Below are 14,997 nucleotides of genomic sequence, written 5' to 3'. Positions count from 1 at the left end.
AAACAAAGAAGTGAATGAGACTACCCATACTAAAACATATCATTTATTAAAAGATAGTTATTGGTCAGACTTAACAGACAAAAGACAGTGACAGAGTGAAGATCATTTTGCGGACCAATCATCTAACTTGGGCTCTGAAAAGAGAGAAAAAAGAGACACTGTACAGTGTGAAATCTATGCTCCTAAATTAAGATGCACACTCTGGATCTAAATTGCATCACAGAGGATCAAAGGATAGTAGAATGTGTACCTAGACTGACCTGACTTTTTAAATGTAATTTAAACTACAATCAAATACTACACAACCAAATCTTACCAAACGAAACAAAGGACTGATACTTATGAACACACACTCACCAGGGAACTTAAAATCTGGGAACTCAGTGAGGTCACCGCCACCATACAACCGCTGTAGTTTGGCCATCTCCTCAGACAGTGCTTTCTCATACTTAGGGCCCGCATCCACTAAGCCCCCAGAGGCTCTGATAGGAGGAATAAAAACGGTTGGAAGATGGAAAGAAGTGGTAAAAACATGGTGAGACATGAGGAATCAAAGAGATGGTGTGGAAAATCTACACCCCCTTTCAAAATGGTCACTATTGTTGCCTTATAGCCTGGAATTAAAATGGCTTAAAATAGTTTGTTATTCCAATGATCTATACAAAAAAATGAAATAGTTTGGTTGGATAAGTGTCAACCACCTAGTAATAGCAATCCTAAATTAGCTCAGGTGTAACCAATCACCTTCAAAATCATACACCAAGTTAATTGGCCTCCATCTGTGTTAAATTGTAGTGATTAACATGATTTCAGGACACATTCAGCAGGTCCTGTAGGTTCCCTCTGCTGGGTAGTGAATTGCAAAGCAAACACTCAACCATGAGCACCAAGGAGCTTCCAAAGAACTCTGGGACAAAGTTGTGGAAAGGCACAGATCAGGGGATGGGTATACAAATATTTCAAAGGCCTTGAATATCCCCTGGAGCACGGTCAAGACGATTATTAAGAAGTGGAAGTTGTATGGCATCACTAAGACCCTGCTTAGATCAAGCCGTCCCCAGTGGTGTAAAGTACTTAAGTAAAAATACTTTAAAGTACTACTTAAGCAGTTTTTTGGGTATCTGTACTTTACTATTTATATTTTTAACAACTTTTACTTCACTACATTCCTAAAGAAAATAATGTATTTTTTATGCCATACATTTTCCCTGACACCCGAAAGTACTCGTAAAAAATTGTGCAATTCACGCACTTATCAAGAGAACATCCCTGGTCATCCCTACTGCCTCTGATCTGGCGGACTCACTAAACACAAATGCTTCATTTGTAAATTATGTCTGAGTGTTGGAGTGTGCCCCTGGCTATCTGTAAATTAAAAAAACAAGAAAAAGGTGCTGTCTGGTTTGCTTAATATAAGGAATTTGAAATCATTTTACTTTTGATACTTAAGTATATTTTAGCAATTATTTACTTTTGATACTTAAGTATATTTAAAACCAAATACCTGTATACTTTTAATCAAGTAGTATTTTACTGGATGACTTTCACTTTTACTTGAGTCATTTTCTATTAAGGTATCTTTACTTTTACTCAATAATGACAATTGGGTACTTTTTCCACCACTGGCCGTTCTGCCAAACTGGATGACCGAGCAAGTAGGAGACTGATCAGAGAGGCTACCAAGAGTCCACTAGCAACTTTGAAAGAGCTACAGGCTTTTATGGCCAAGACTGGTCAAAGTGTGCATGTGACAACTATATCCCAAGCACTCCACAAATCCAGGATGTATGGTAGGGTGGCAAGAAGGAAGCCCACCTTGAATCCCAAAAACACACTGGAGATTCTGTAGCCATGTGGCAAAAAGATTTGTGGTCTGACGAAAAAAAAAATGAAACTGTGTTACGTTTGGCACAAACCAAACATGGCACATCACTCAAAGAACACCATCCCTACTGTGAAGCATGGTGGTGGCAGCATCATGTTATGGGGATGTTTCTCATAGAGGATGCAGGATAGAGGGGGAAATTAATGGAGCAATGTACAGAAAAGTATTTGCGCCTATCTCAGTGAACTAATCCATTGCGGAGGCTAAAAGCCAATTTATGCTTGATCCGAAAATGTGGTCGGTGGCTCCATATACATTTACATTTTACATTTTAGTCATTTAGCAGACGCTCTTATCCAGAGCGACTTACAGTTAGTGAGCGCATACATATATTTTTTTTTTTTTCATACTGGCCCCCCGTGGGAATCGAACCCACAACCCTGGCGTTGCAAACGCCATGCTCTACCAACTGAGCTACATCCCTGCTGGCCATTCCCTCCCCTACCCTGGACGACGCTGGGCCAATTGTGCGCCACCCCATGGGTCTCCCGGTCGCGGCCGGCTACGACAGAGCCTGGATTCGAACCAGGATCTCTAGTGGCACAGCTAGCACTGCGATGCAGTGCCTTAGACCACTGCGCCACTCGGGAGATATAGATGATGTGACGCAATTGCGGAGCCTCCAGAGGCATGCAGAGGCCAAATCGAGCTCTGTACCTCATCGCCATGCGCCTTCCAAATTTTGTAACAATGCGGAGGGCTCTGTATAGCTCCGCATTGACACGATTGGTTGACGGTAGGTGGGGGCGGTACATCCTGTATAAACACAAACTCACTTCCTTGACCACAGCTCTGCACTGCTCCGCAAGAAGTATGAAAGCCATGACTTCTGCTGAGGCCATATCGCCGTAAATGCTGCATGGCCAATGCAGACATCGGATTGACCATGCGCCCAGATGCACAATGCACTTCTCTCTCCAGAATGCGCTCTCTCCCGCCAATTTGTGCACATTCATTGTTTCATAACTTCATTGTGTGAATTGTTTGCGTTTGATTGTTAGTGTATATCAATTTGGATAGAATTTTGATTAACCACATGACAATGATTTTGAGATATGAAGACGTTATTATAAATTAAATGAAACTGGCATGCAGATCGGTAGAAATGGTAAGATAAATTGGCATTCAACATGAGAAAGGTTGCCGGCTCCTAGTGTAGCCTATTAACGGTAACTTCAGGAGAGTAATGGCAGAATCTGCGAAAGCCAGCAAGGGCGGGAGGAGAATAGTTGGATCAGGTTAAGGTTTTTTTCTTCTGGTTATCTAGATCTCAGGCGCCCTCTTGAGGCATTTGTCTTATTTAATCAAACCGTAAACTTAAAGCATCAGACAAGCTCAATGCATATAGTTGATTTTATTAAAACACATAGGGTGTGTCTATATATGGAAAAATACACGTTTAAAAATGTCGACCAATTGATTCGTAGAAAGAACAGAGGACTTTTGGTCAACCAAGATTTGTTTTTGTCTGGGACAGCCCTAAAACAGACTCACAGCTGTAATTGCTGCCAAAGGTGCTTCCACCAGGTATTAACTCAGGGGGGTGGAGACTTATCCAATGATGATATTTCAGTTTTAAGTGGATTTTTTTGTGTGAAAAAAAATATATATATAAAAAATACAAAAGTGTGGAGTATGGTCTGTATATAAGTGGAAAATAATCCTTATTTAAATGCATGACATTCTGAGGCATTGACACAATTCATTTTTTTTAAGTTCAAGGGGGTGTAGACTTTCAATAGGGACTGTATAATCATAGCTCAAATGTTGTCTTGATTGCTTACTTGCTTCTTGTGGAGTATTCACAGATGTTGTCCAGGAAAAGCCTCTGTACTGGGTCAAGTTGAGCTGGAGATGAGAATAAAACAATTATTGTCCATTCTAATGAGGTATGACAACATGCATCAGAATAAATATAGTTAACACATGACAGAGCCAACAGTCAGTGACTTAATCCACATCCAACCCACACCTGGGAACAGTTGATGTAGAACAGTTGCCAAAAATGTTTGTGAGGAATGGAAATGTCATAACAAGTGTCAATTTAATTTTCATTTTCTAAAGCCATTTCAGAGACTGAGATCCATACATCTACACTGTCAATGCAGGGCTCTAATGACCAAGATGAAGAAAAACACAAAATAAACACATTTCATATTATCTTGAGGTCCGTAATACATGCCAGATTTGCAAGTGATTGACATGCACCGCCCCATGAAAACATTCAGGTATGTGTGAGAGGATAAGTGTCAGGAAGTGAGAGAGAGAGTGTGAGAGAGTGGGGTAATCACAAACCAGGGATCACATCATGAACAGTCCCAGGAGACACTGGAAGTATCCCCACCTTACAGCATGTTGTAACTTTAACATTAGCTTTAGTTAACATGCTGCAAAGGTAATTTCCATACAGTATGTAAATAAAGACTTGCATACATTATATTCTAATAAAAAGAGTGATAGACTATGCCGTGTGCACTGTGAATAAACAAGTGTCTCTAAAGTGTCTCTAAACCTGATGCCTGGTCTATGTAGAATAACTAGAGAGAGACAGGGGTTTAATATGTTGTGATGTGTACCCTCAGGTGTCTCCACTGCTTCAGACTCGACCGGCCCTTCTTCAGTTTCTATCATTGGCGCATCTACCAGTTCCTCCTGGGCAAAGACTGTTTCTACTATAATCTCTGAGGGTATGCAAGGGGACATTTCTGGGATGACTGGTGGTTCAGAAAGGGAAACTTCAGGGGTGACAGCAGCTTGAACTGCTTCTGGGGTGGCTGCAGAAGTAGTTGATGTCTCTTCAACTGCAGGGAACATTTCAAGAGCTGTAGCCTCTTCTGGGGCTACAGGTAATTCAGCTAGGGTCACTTCTGGAGCTACAGGTGTTTCATCTGGAGTAACTTCTGGGACAGCTTCTATGGGGGCCACTTCTGAGGCAACAGCCTCTGCTGTGGCAACTTCTGGGATGGCAGCCATTTCAGCTGGGGCAACCTCTGGAGCAGTTTCTATGGGGGCAACTTCTGAGGCAACAGCCTCTGCTGGGGCAACTTCTGAGACTACAAATATATCAGCTGGAGTAATTTCTGGGGCAGCTTCTCTGGGGACAACTTCTGAGCCAACAGCCTCTGCTGGGACAGCTTCTGGGATGGCAGGTGTCTCAGCTAGGGCAACTTCTGGGACTATAGCTGTTTCCGTTGGGGCAACTTTTGGGACTACAGGTGTTTCAGCTGGGGCCACTTCTGAGGCAGCTTCTATGGGGACAACTTCTGAGACAACAGCCTCTACTGCTGCAATTTCTGGGATGGCCGGTGTTTCTGCAGGGGCAATTTCTGGAGCTGCAACAGGTTCTGCTGGGGAAACTTCTTGGGTGACAAGAGTTTCAGTTCGGGTAACTTGGGGTGTAGAAGCCTCTAGGGAAGCTACAGCTTCTGTGGGGGAAACCTCTGAGGCAGCAGAAACTTCTATTGGAGCAGGTGTTTCAGATGGTGCCACATCTGGGGAAGCAGCAGTGGGTACTAGTGTAGCAACTTCTTGGGTTACAAGTGTTACAGCAAAGACAACTTCTGGAGATTCAACAGCTTCTATTTGGGCAAATTCTGAAGCTACGGGCTCCGCTGGGGCTTCTTGGATGGCAGGTGTTTCAGTCGAGGTTACTTCCGAGGGAGCAGCAGCCTCTAGGATAGCTGCAGCTTCCACAGGGGAGATTTCTGTGGTAACAAGTGCTTCAGCAAAGGTGATGTCTGGAGTTGAAACTGCTTCTGAAGGGACAACCTCTGGGGCAGCTGTTTCAGCAGCTGGAACATCTTTGTTTGGGGCTATAGGTATTTCTGCATGGCCCACTTCTTTCGTCGTAGTGATTTCAGTACGGGAAGGTTTAGCCTCTACAGGAGAAACTTCTGTTGTAGTTGTAGTTTCAGCGGAAACAATCTCAGGAACAGCTCCTGCATCCACTAATTTGACTGCAGTAGCGTGCACCGGGGGGACTTCTGCTTCAGAAGGGGCAACTTCTGGGACAGCTGTTACTTTGGCTACAGCAATAGCAGCTTCCACAGGGGACACTCCTGGAAAAGTTTCAGCTTGGAATACAGCTGTAGGTGATATATTCTCAGCTGCAGCCTGTGGGGAACTTTTAGTCCTGGCAGGGGCTGCAGCATATTTTCTGGGTGCATCTTTGGTGGGTCTGGCAGGGCCAGCTGCAGACACAGCTGAGTTGGCGACTGTAGTAGCAGTATTCACTAAAGAGGCAGCAAAGTCTATGAGCTGTGCACCTGCACGGACAACAACGTCTGCCACTGCGGCATTGGTGGCACTAATGGGATCGAAGGGAGGACTAGAAATGGATGCAGATGTTTTTGGAGGGATAGTTGAAGCTGCATTAAAAGGTCTGTATTTTCCTGGAGATTGCAAATGTGTCCGTTCCTGTAGCAGCTTTATTATATAAATTGCCGGTTGGGTTTTTCCCTTTTCTATGGCAGAGGAGGCAGGGCGAAAGGATAAGATTAATTCAAGATGTTTTCTCTACACATCCCAATTTCAAGTCAAACTAGTTTAAGAATTTCGAGAGCGTCCCTCTGCATTACACTATGGGAACGTTCATTTTAATATTACGATTTAAACATTAAAACAGACTTCAAGTATTATCACTAACACGACAATGTGTTCCTCATTGAGAATAAGTACATTATGTTATACAAATAATTAATGGAATTAATAAATAAGGTCCTCAACTCTGATTAATCCAGAAATGTGATGTAACATCGTTGAATATTGTCATTGCAATGTTAGAGGACTTTCATTGCCAAGTAAAACATACATGAGTGAATGTAGGCTGTGAGTGTAAGTAAAACAGTAGTTCCTTATGTGTAGATCTACTTAGCGCATTTGGCCTTCACTTTGCCTTTTCATGAAATAAAGAACTAGACAGATCAGGACTGCATAACTTACTAATGTGTGTTCTCCTGGGTGGTATCTTGGGCTCTTTAGATTTGGTGCTGAAAGCTGCTGCTGGGGCTTTCCTCAAAGTGCTCCAATTCTCCAACTGAAGACACTTCATAAGAAGACAAGCAATTTAAGTACATTTGTATTACTGTGTGTCTCATTAAAGTGCAGGTATTGCTTGACTGTGTTTAATGTGGGATGTTGGGTTAGTAGAGCAGGCAGTGGCTGGCAAGTGGCACTCCAGGTCGCCTTTTTAAAGTTGTGCTGCACAGACCGCACGCCTGCAGAAAAGTGTCTTTGGAACAACGTCATGCACAGCATCGATGAGCAAAGTGAGGATTGAGCCCGCATCGCCTGACCTGAAGTTAAATCTGCTAAACCCCAAGATAGATACAGTTGAAGTCGGAAGTTTACATACACTTAGGTTGGAGTCATTAAAACTTGTTTTTCAACCACTCCACAAATTTCTTGTTAACAAACTATTATTTTGGCAAGTCGTTTAGGACATCTACTTTGTGCATGACACAAGTAATTTTTCCAACAATTGTTTACAGACAGATTATTTCACTTATAATTCACTGTATAACAATTCCAGTGGGTCAGACGTTTACATAGACTAAGTTGACTGTGCCTTTAAACAGCTTGGAAAAGTCCAGAAAATGATGTCATGGCTTTAGAAGCTTCTGATAGGCTAATTGACATAATTTGAGTCAATTGGAGGTGTACCTGTGGATGTATTTCAAGCCCTACCTTCAAACTCAGTGCCTCTTTGCTTGACATCATGGGAAAATCAAAATAAAATCAGCCAAGACCTCAAAAAAATAATGGTAGACCTCCACAAGTCTGGTTCATCCTTGGGAGCAATTTCGAAACGCCTGAAGGTACCATGTTCATCTCGCCATAATGACCATCGTTATGTTTGGAGGAAAAAGGGGGCTGTTTGCAAGCCGAAGAACACCATCCCAACCGTGAAGCACGGGGGTGGCAGCATCATCAAACTTATTGTGGGAAGCTTGTGGAAGGCTACCCAAAACGTTTGACCCAAATTAAACAATTTAAAGGCAATGCTACCATATACGAATTGAGTGTATGTAAACTTCTGACCCATTGGGAATGTGATGAAAGAAATAAAAGCTTAAATAAATCATTCTCTCTACAATTATTCTGACATTTCACATTCTTAAAATAAAGTGGTGATCCTAACTGACCTAAGACAGGGTATTTTTACTAGGATTAAATGTCAGGAATTGTGAAAAACTGAGGTGTATGTAAACTTCAGACCTCAACTGTATCTTCCATGGAGAAGTTCTTAAAAGGGGAGTGGAGGTAACGCTACTGCAATATCAGATATCAACTTTATGAGATTCTGCAGTGCAACTACAAAAAAGACGACCTGGAACGGCACTACAGTGTCTGTGTCACATATTACTGATCCATGCCGTCAGCTGCACTGACTGACTGGACGTCACTCATTGGCCATTCAAGATAAATGGAGTTTCAGATGCAAATTCTTCAATATATATAAATGCAACATGCAACAATTTCATTGATTTTACTGAGTTACAGTTCATATGAAGAAATCAGTCAATTTAAATACATTCATTAGGCTCTAATCTATGGATTTCACATGACTGGGAATACAGACATGTATCTGTTGGTCACAGATACTTTTAAAAAATGGCCCTCACAATGGGCCTCAGGATCTCGTCACAGTATTTTTGTGCATTCAAATTGCCATCAATAAAATGCAATTGTGTTTGTTGTTGGTAGCTTATGCCTGCCCATACCATAACCCCACTGCCACCATGGGGCACTCTGTTCACAACGTTGACATCGGCAAACTGCTCGCCCACAAGACGCCATACAAGTGGTCTGTGTTTATGAGGCCGGTTGGACGTACTGCCAAATTATCTAAAATGACTTTGGAGGAGGCTTATGGTAGAGAAAAGAACATTAAATTATCTGGCAACAGCTCTGGTGGACACTCCTGCAGTCAGCATACCAATTGTACGCTCCCTCAAAACTTTAAGACATCTGTGGCATTGTGTTGTGTGACAAAACTGCACATTTTAGAGTGGACTTTTATTGTCCCCATTACAAGGTGCACCTGTGTAATGATCATGCTGTTTAATCTGCTTCTTGACATGCCACACCTGTCAGATGGATGGATTATCTTGGCAAAGGAGAAATGCTCACTAACAGGGATGTCAGCAAATTTGTGCATATGGAAAATGTCTGGGGTCTTTTATTTCAGCTCATGAAACCAACACTTTACATGTTGCTTTTATCTTTTTGTTCAGTGTAGATAGCCAATATCAACAGCAATGTTGCTGCTGCACGATTCTGAATTAAGTGATAATGCCAGAGAAGCCGGTATTTGGAGGATATATTGGCACTGGTGTTAGACCCCAGACGAAGTTTCAATATTGAAACAATGTTGCAAATGTCAGACAGACATTAAGGTTAATAAATGTATCCACTATTGAAAACCAATTCCTAGTCTAAAATAAATGGGAGATAATGTCTAGTTGGTTTTCACAGTGGAGATCAAGTTTATAAATTGTCTGGCTGGGCTGATGAGACAGTGGATTGCGCAGTGAGATGGAACATTGTAAACAGGAATTTCAACGTCATAGCTTTAGCTGGTGGTAACTTGTGCAACAGACACCGGCTGGAATGCGGTTTTAACCAATCAGCGTCCAGAATTAGACCCAACGGAAGAAACTACTAGGCTAACAACTGTAGCATGCTTAGACATCAAGCCAAATGGAATTACACTGAAATATGGTGAAGTACTTGGTAATAAACGGAGAACATTGCAAACAATTACATTTGTTTTCATTACTACCTTGAATGAGCAGTCACGTCCAATCCGTAGGAAGGACGCCGCCATTGTTGTGCGCACAGAGTTCCGTCAAAACGGAAACAAATTTGAAAAACAAATTTAGTTCCAGCCTATTAATTCAAAGAACGAAATTACCAAAATGTCACAGACCCAAGACATTCTCAGTTTCAATGTGAAATATATGCTCGTTCTACTAAAAAACAATACATATTGCTATTTAAATATCAAACTCCACCAAATCCTGCGATGTTCTGTTGCCCCAAACATTCCTTGCATAACAAAATTGCGCCCTGCTGAAACACCAGCCCCTTCAAATCGTCAAGGTTACTGCTGTAACATGAATGATACGTTCAATGTACAAACCTTTCAGGCACTGACTGAAGTGAACACTATCCATGAGACCCATATCATGGAAAATAAATATATGGTGGCAAATTCCAAATGCATTAAAATATATTTTGTATGAATAAGTATTTACAATGTTTGTAAATTAAGGCTACAAACCAAACATACATCAAACTCCTTGGTCCAATTGAATTTTATTTTCAACATTTAAGACAATACACTTCTCATACATTGATAACAATACATTGTCATCAACATTATTCTTCTACGGTAGTTGTTGTAATATATTACTTATACTCCTTTCAAATATTTCAACATATTCACATACTGTACTTTATCAATTAAGACTTTGCTCTTTAAAAAGAATAGAGAGCATCACTGGTTTTAGAGTGAACATTAAAAGAGCACTACTGTGGGGTAACTGGGAAGGAGTAGGTGTAGAGGTACAGAGGTTGCACACTATAGGGAAATGACTAGTCATAATCTAAGTCCTCCAACTTGAAGAGATCCAGCACAAACCAAAGCACTCGAGAATAGTAACTTAAAGTTACACACACTCACTCCTAGACATACACATGATAAGGAACACACAGGCTCTGCAAAAGCTGTTCTCCTTGGCCACTCTCACTAACACGGCAGTGGAATTTCACTAGTATTTGTAAATTATCTACATGGACACATAGCTGGTAACAACATACATTAAACTAACATTACACAAACTAACTAAGATCTCACCCCTCCACTGTGTTATGCTAATATTGTCAGATTTAACAGACTCTGAAGTCAGTCATCTCTGCTGCCTTCAGATATCCTTGTACATCTCCTTTCGAACGCAGAACCCAAGAGCCATCATAAAGAACGAAATAACAGATAAAAAACAATATGTACCTCTGAGTAGATTGCATATTGCAGCCACCAGGAGGCTGATATTTCCCTTTTGTCCGAATTTTTTCTTCCTTAACTTCTATAAATATGTAATACAGTGTTGTTCAACTGAACACAACACTCAAAATACTACTTCCTGTCATCTTGCAAAGGAAATAAATTAATTTGTGAGACCCAAATTGAATGAACCTGAAATACCTCCTCTTCACAAACAGTTACAGTATTGGCCGAATATGTCCAGCACAACAAAGCCTGACCTCAGTCTCCAAAACAAAACACCTACAAATGGCTTTCCAACACAAAAATATAGCACTCTATATTAAATGGTGCTCTTTTGCCGTACAAAAAAATGTAATTAAAAACAACTAAAATATACATACAAAACGTGAAGATATGAATGTGTTGAAAATAACAGAATTTTTCAGAACAAGTACAAAAACATTCCTGACATCACTGATAGATTCTTCTAACCATCGAAAAACAAATGATTTGTAGTACATTGGTACTCATTATCTTGGCCTACGCTGCAAAAGTAACTATACATCGGCACTCATTTATCCATCATCATTTAGAAAACAGGAAATCTGCTCTTCAATTTCCCTCAAACCGTATTTCTGATCTAAAACAATACTCAATATGTGGAACAGATAAAGGACAGTATTAAGATCACTGATAGCTTCATTGTCATTCTCAGCATACTGTAGTATCCTAACAGTAACAACAGTTCTTTCCTTCACTAACACAATTTTCCAAAGTGTCTCACCAAACCTTTGAGGGTATATCTCAAAGTTTATCTCTCCTCCTCACATTCACGTACGTACTGTACCTTTGTCTCAAACAGACGCACACAGAAATGAATATATAACTCGAAACCTGGGTCACGTTTGAATTAAAGAAATACATGCTAAGATATTCCAGCTAACACAACCAGGGGTATTATTAGATAGGCTTTAGACAAGCTTTTGAAATTGTCCGACCTGCAATGACATAATAGCCGTATAGCTGTTTGTTTATAAACATGAACACAGTGTCAAAGGTTATATGGGAGGTTACCATCTGTTGTCACAGGGATGGCACAACAACAGTGTGGTCATCTGGGTGGTGTTCATTAGGCCACACAACGGAAGGTTTTAAAACGGAAAATGAAAATTAACGTTTCTTTTTGGACAAGGCAGTCTCGCCCGGTTTCAGTCTGTTTTCTTCCGCTTGTTGACTAATGAACACAACCCAGTTGTTAATGCCACAGGATGGGCTATTTAAGACTTACAGTGCATAAGCAATGATCATATGTGTTGTTCAAACATTTCTCTACATACAGTATATCATGTCTCAAAGGTTCATTGCGTTATAAGACGGCCTTCGAAATGTTAGATTAGCTGTGGAATGTTTCATAATTTTGTTCAACCAAATAATAGTGGAATCATGATATCATACATACACCATAATGATACAAATCATAAAGAGGAAAAAAAAATACATCACTTATTAAGACCCTTGACAGCTTTTGCAGACATTAATTCACACAGTCACACATGCGCACGCCCGCAAACACACTGGAGTGTGGGGCTAGGCCGTTGGGGATTGTCACTAGAGCTTGGTGAGACTTCGGGCAGGGGTAACAGGGTTTGGGGGACAGTATGGGTGTTAGGCTGGGTTAGAGTGAGCTGAGCAGGGCTGGGTTGAACTGGGATGGGCTAGGGCTCCTCGAAGAGCTGCAGGTCCAGCCGTACGACAATCTCTCCTGTGGGCACCTCGTGGAGCAGCAGCCTCTTGGTGATTGGCCCTTTGGAGCCCTGGTCCTTCTTAATGTCCGCCAGACGGATCTCTGTCCTGCCTAGGAAATCTACACACAGTCAGACAGACAGAAGGATGATGAGTATACAAGTAAAGAGGGTTCAATACAAGGTTGTGTCACACCATATATTGTGATAGAATATATCGCATGACAGCACACCGAATCAAAAAGGCATCTTGTCAATAAAAGACTGTTTGTGTGTGTGCACATAGTCTCACCGTAGCCTTTTTAAACAGAGTGTTATTCTGGTGTGTGTGTGTGTGTGTGTGTGTGTGTGTGTGTGTGTGTGCGCGCAGCCTCACCGTCAGGAGAGAACTGGTCCCTCTCAAACACGGTGACACACAGCACATCCTGCTCCAGGTCCTTGATGAAGAACTGACAGTTGGAGTTCCACTTGGGGTTGAGCGTGTCCTGCAGGGTCTTGGTGATGTGGCACTGGGAACCCATCGTCACCTCGCAGTACGGGTTGCTCTTACCTGAGAAGAGATCACAACTTAGGGCTGCAAAATTCCGCACACTTTCCCAAAATCCCCTGGTTTTAAAGAAATCCCGGTTGAAGAATTCCAAGATGGAGGATTCCCTGCAAGCTTATTCCCTCTGGATTCCTGGAATCCTCAAACTGGAATTTCTGGAAAAAACTTTTCGGAAAGTTACCAGGATTTTACAAACCAATAACAGATCGGCACAGTTGTATAGACGTTACCACAGAATAGACCAATATGGGTATTCCTCCACAAAACAGTATTTTAAATCCTCCACATACTTGTGCTCGATTGAGCTGGCCTGGTGAAATGGAACAGTCCCAAAAGTGCAAACCTCACCCATCTGGCACTGCAGGCAAGCTCAAAATACTATTTGAACCCCTGCATGTACTGTTAAAACTATCATTCTTCTCCTGTGTACTGAACAGCAATCGACATGTATTAAAGGATGGTGTGTGTCACTCTCTCGTGTCAGAGAGACACATATCAGTGTTGAGATGAACCTCAGGTCCGGGGGTGGCAGGAGGTCATCTCTAGGGACTTACCGTGGGAGCGGCAGGGCTTCAGCTCGATGCCCTCCACAATGTTTACCATCAGCCGGCCGATGCCCGTAGCCCTCTGTGAGCGAACTGCATCGAGGCAGACATAAACGTAATGGTCAGAGGCAGACATAAACGTAATGGTCAGGGACAAACACATGGCAAAGTCAGACAAGACAATGCCAGCATGAAAACACTCAGTTGTCATGAGAGATAGTTTGGTAACACTTTACATTAAGTTGCTCTTATTCCTGTGTACTAACACTGTACATACATTAGAAACCAAATTGTTGTTAGCTAGTTCCTTGCTTCTTAGTGAAATTAAGCCGTCTTTGTCAAAAGTGGAATAAGCAGTCACTATTCCTCATGTATAATTACAGAAATCGCTCAACTCCACAATTCCTACAATACTATGTAGCAACATTTTCATAAAATGTTACTAGCATAATTACAAGGTTACACCGATATAAGGGGGTAAGTTCAAGTAATAATACAAAGTACTTATATAGGGCTTTTCTGAAACCCAAAGAAGCTTAAAAAGAAAACACTCATATAAAGTGTTACCAACAGTGCTTTTGAGACCCTGGTCCGGGAGGGTAGTTGACAAAGCAGTCCCTCCCAGACACAGTGGACCTATAGAGGAGCAGAGAGACAGGATGTTATACCCAGGTAGGCCTTCTCCCTCTTCTTCTTCTCTGTCTCGATGAAGAGCTCAGAAGCAGCCTTGATCTTCTGCACCCAAGCAGTCCTGCATGAGTCATCACAACAAGGTCAAAAGAAAGCCTTGGCTATGTGTACGTGTGTAGGAGAGCGAGAGTCCGTGTCCGTGTCTGTGAGTGCATGCATACGTCTGTGTGTGTACATGTGTGTACCTCTCGTTGATGCTCTCTGCCCGTATGGTGTAGACCCTGTCGATGTGGGAGATGTGGAAGATGGGCTCGTCTCCCGAGGGGTCTGTTGGCAGCTTCACCAACACCTCGTTCAGGAAGATGGGCTGAAGTGGGGTTTAAAGGTCAGAGGTCACAACGAGGTCAGTAATATCTCGTCTCGTTCCTGAAGTTTGCACTCGTTTACTACTTCCCACAAATCTAAAAGCATGGGATTGGTGCAGGTTTGGCCTAAAGGGAGTTTCCACAATATTTCTTATACAGGTCTATTCCTTTGAAATCAGTAAAGGGAAGTGAAAAAGTGTACAGGAAGGAGAGATAATTGGGTCTTGAACATGCCACACAAATGCAATTCTACTGTACGTGGGGATTTGTGTGGCATGTCCAAGACCAAGGCCA

The 14,997-nt window shown here is 41.8% G+C and overlaps 2 protein-coding genes across 4 annotated transcripts in view; both read right to left on the bottom strand.

The window, feature by feature from the left end:
- Positions 1 to 27: 27 nt before the first annotated feature.
- On the bottom strand, positions 28 to 9,941 carry LOC311112409 (ATP synthase-coupling factor 6, mitochondrial-like). 3 transcript variants are annotated; one of them, XM_084155522.1, is made up of 6 exons: positions 9,901 to 9,939; positions 9,669 to 9,775; positions 6,827 to 6,929; positions 3,670 to 3,733; positions 358 to 482; positions 28 to 134 (listed from the first exon to the last, which is right to left on the bottom strand). In XM_084155522.1, the coding sequence occupies exons 2-6, from the start codon at positions 9,711 to 9,713 to the stop codon at positions 103 to 105; spliced, it is 369 nt and encodes a 122-aa protein (XP_084011648.1). In that variant the 5' UTR covers positions 9,714 to 9,775; positions 9,901 to 9,939; the 3' UTR covers positions 28 to 102. The 3 variants fall into 3 exon arrangements, with proteins under 3 accessions (XP_084011648.1, XP_084011647.1, XP_084011646.1); XM_084155521.1 differs by having other exon boundaries at positions 9,669 to 9,941; XM_084155520.1 differs by lacking the exons at positions 6,827 to 6,929; positions 9,669 to 9,775; positions 9,901 to 9,939 and adding an exon at positions 4,462 to 6,342.
- A 244-nt stretch (positions 9,942 to 10,185) lies between these two features.
- The window catches only part of LOC311112239 (intersectin-1-like), a 62,954-nt gene continuing 58,142 nt past the window's right edge, over positions 10,186 to 14,997 (bottom strand). Inside the window, exons 34-38 of the mRNA XM_084155285.1 lie at positions 14,584 to 14,705; positions 14,377 to 14,459; positions 13,718 to 13,801; positions 12,993 to 13,166; positions 10,186 to 12,738 (exon numbers count right to left, since the gene is read on the bottom strand). Of these exons, the coding sequence (XP_084011411.1) occupies positions 12,590 to 12,738; positions 12,993 to 13,166; positions 13,718 to 13,801; positions 14,377 to 14,459; positions 14,584 to 14,705 (612 nt within the window). The 3' untranslated portion in view covers positions 10,186 to 12,589. The remainder of the gene's footprint in view (positions 12,739 to 12,992; positions 13,167 to 13,717; positions 13,802 to 14,376; positions 14,460 to 14,583; positions 14,706 to 14,997) is intronic.

This window comes from Coregonus lavaretus, assembly GCF_964263955.1.
Source record: "Coregonus lavaretus genome assembly, chromosome: 38".
NCBI lineage: Eukaryota > Metazoa > Chordata > Actinopteri > Salmoniformes > Salmonidae > Coregonus > Coregonus lavaretus.
The sequence above is the reverse complement of the archived record's forward strand: the minus strand, read 5'-3'. Positions and strand labels throughout refer to the sequence as shown.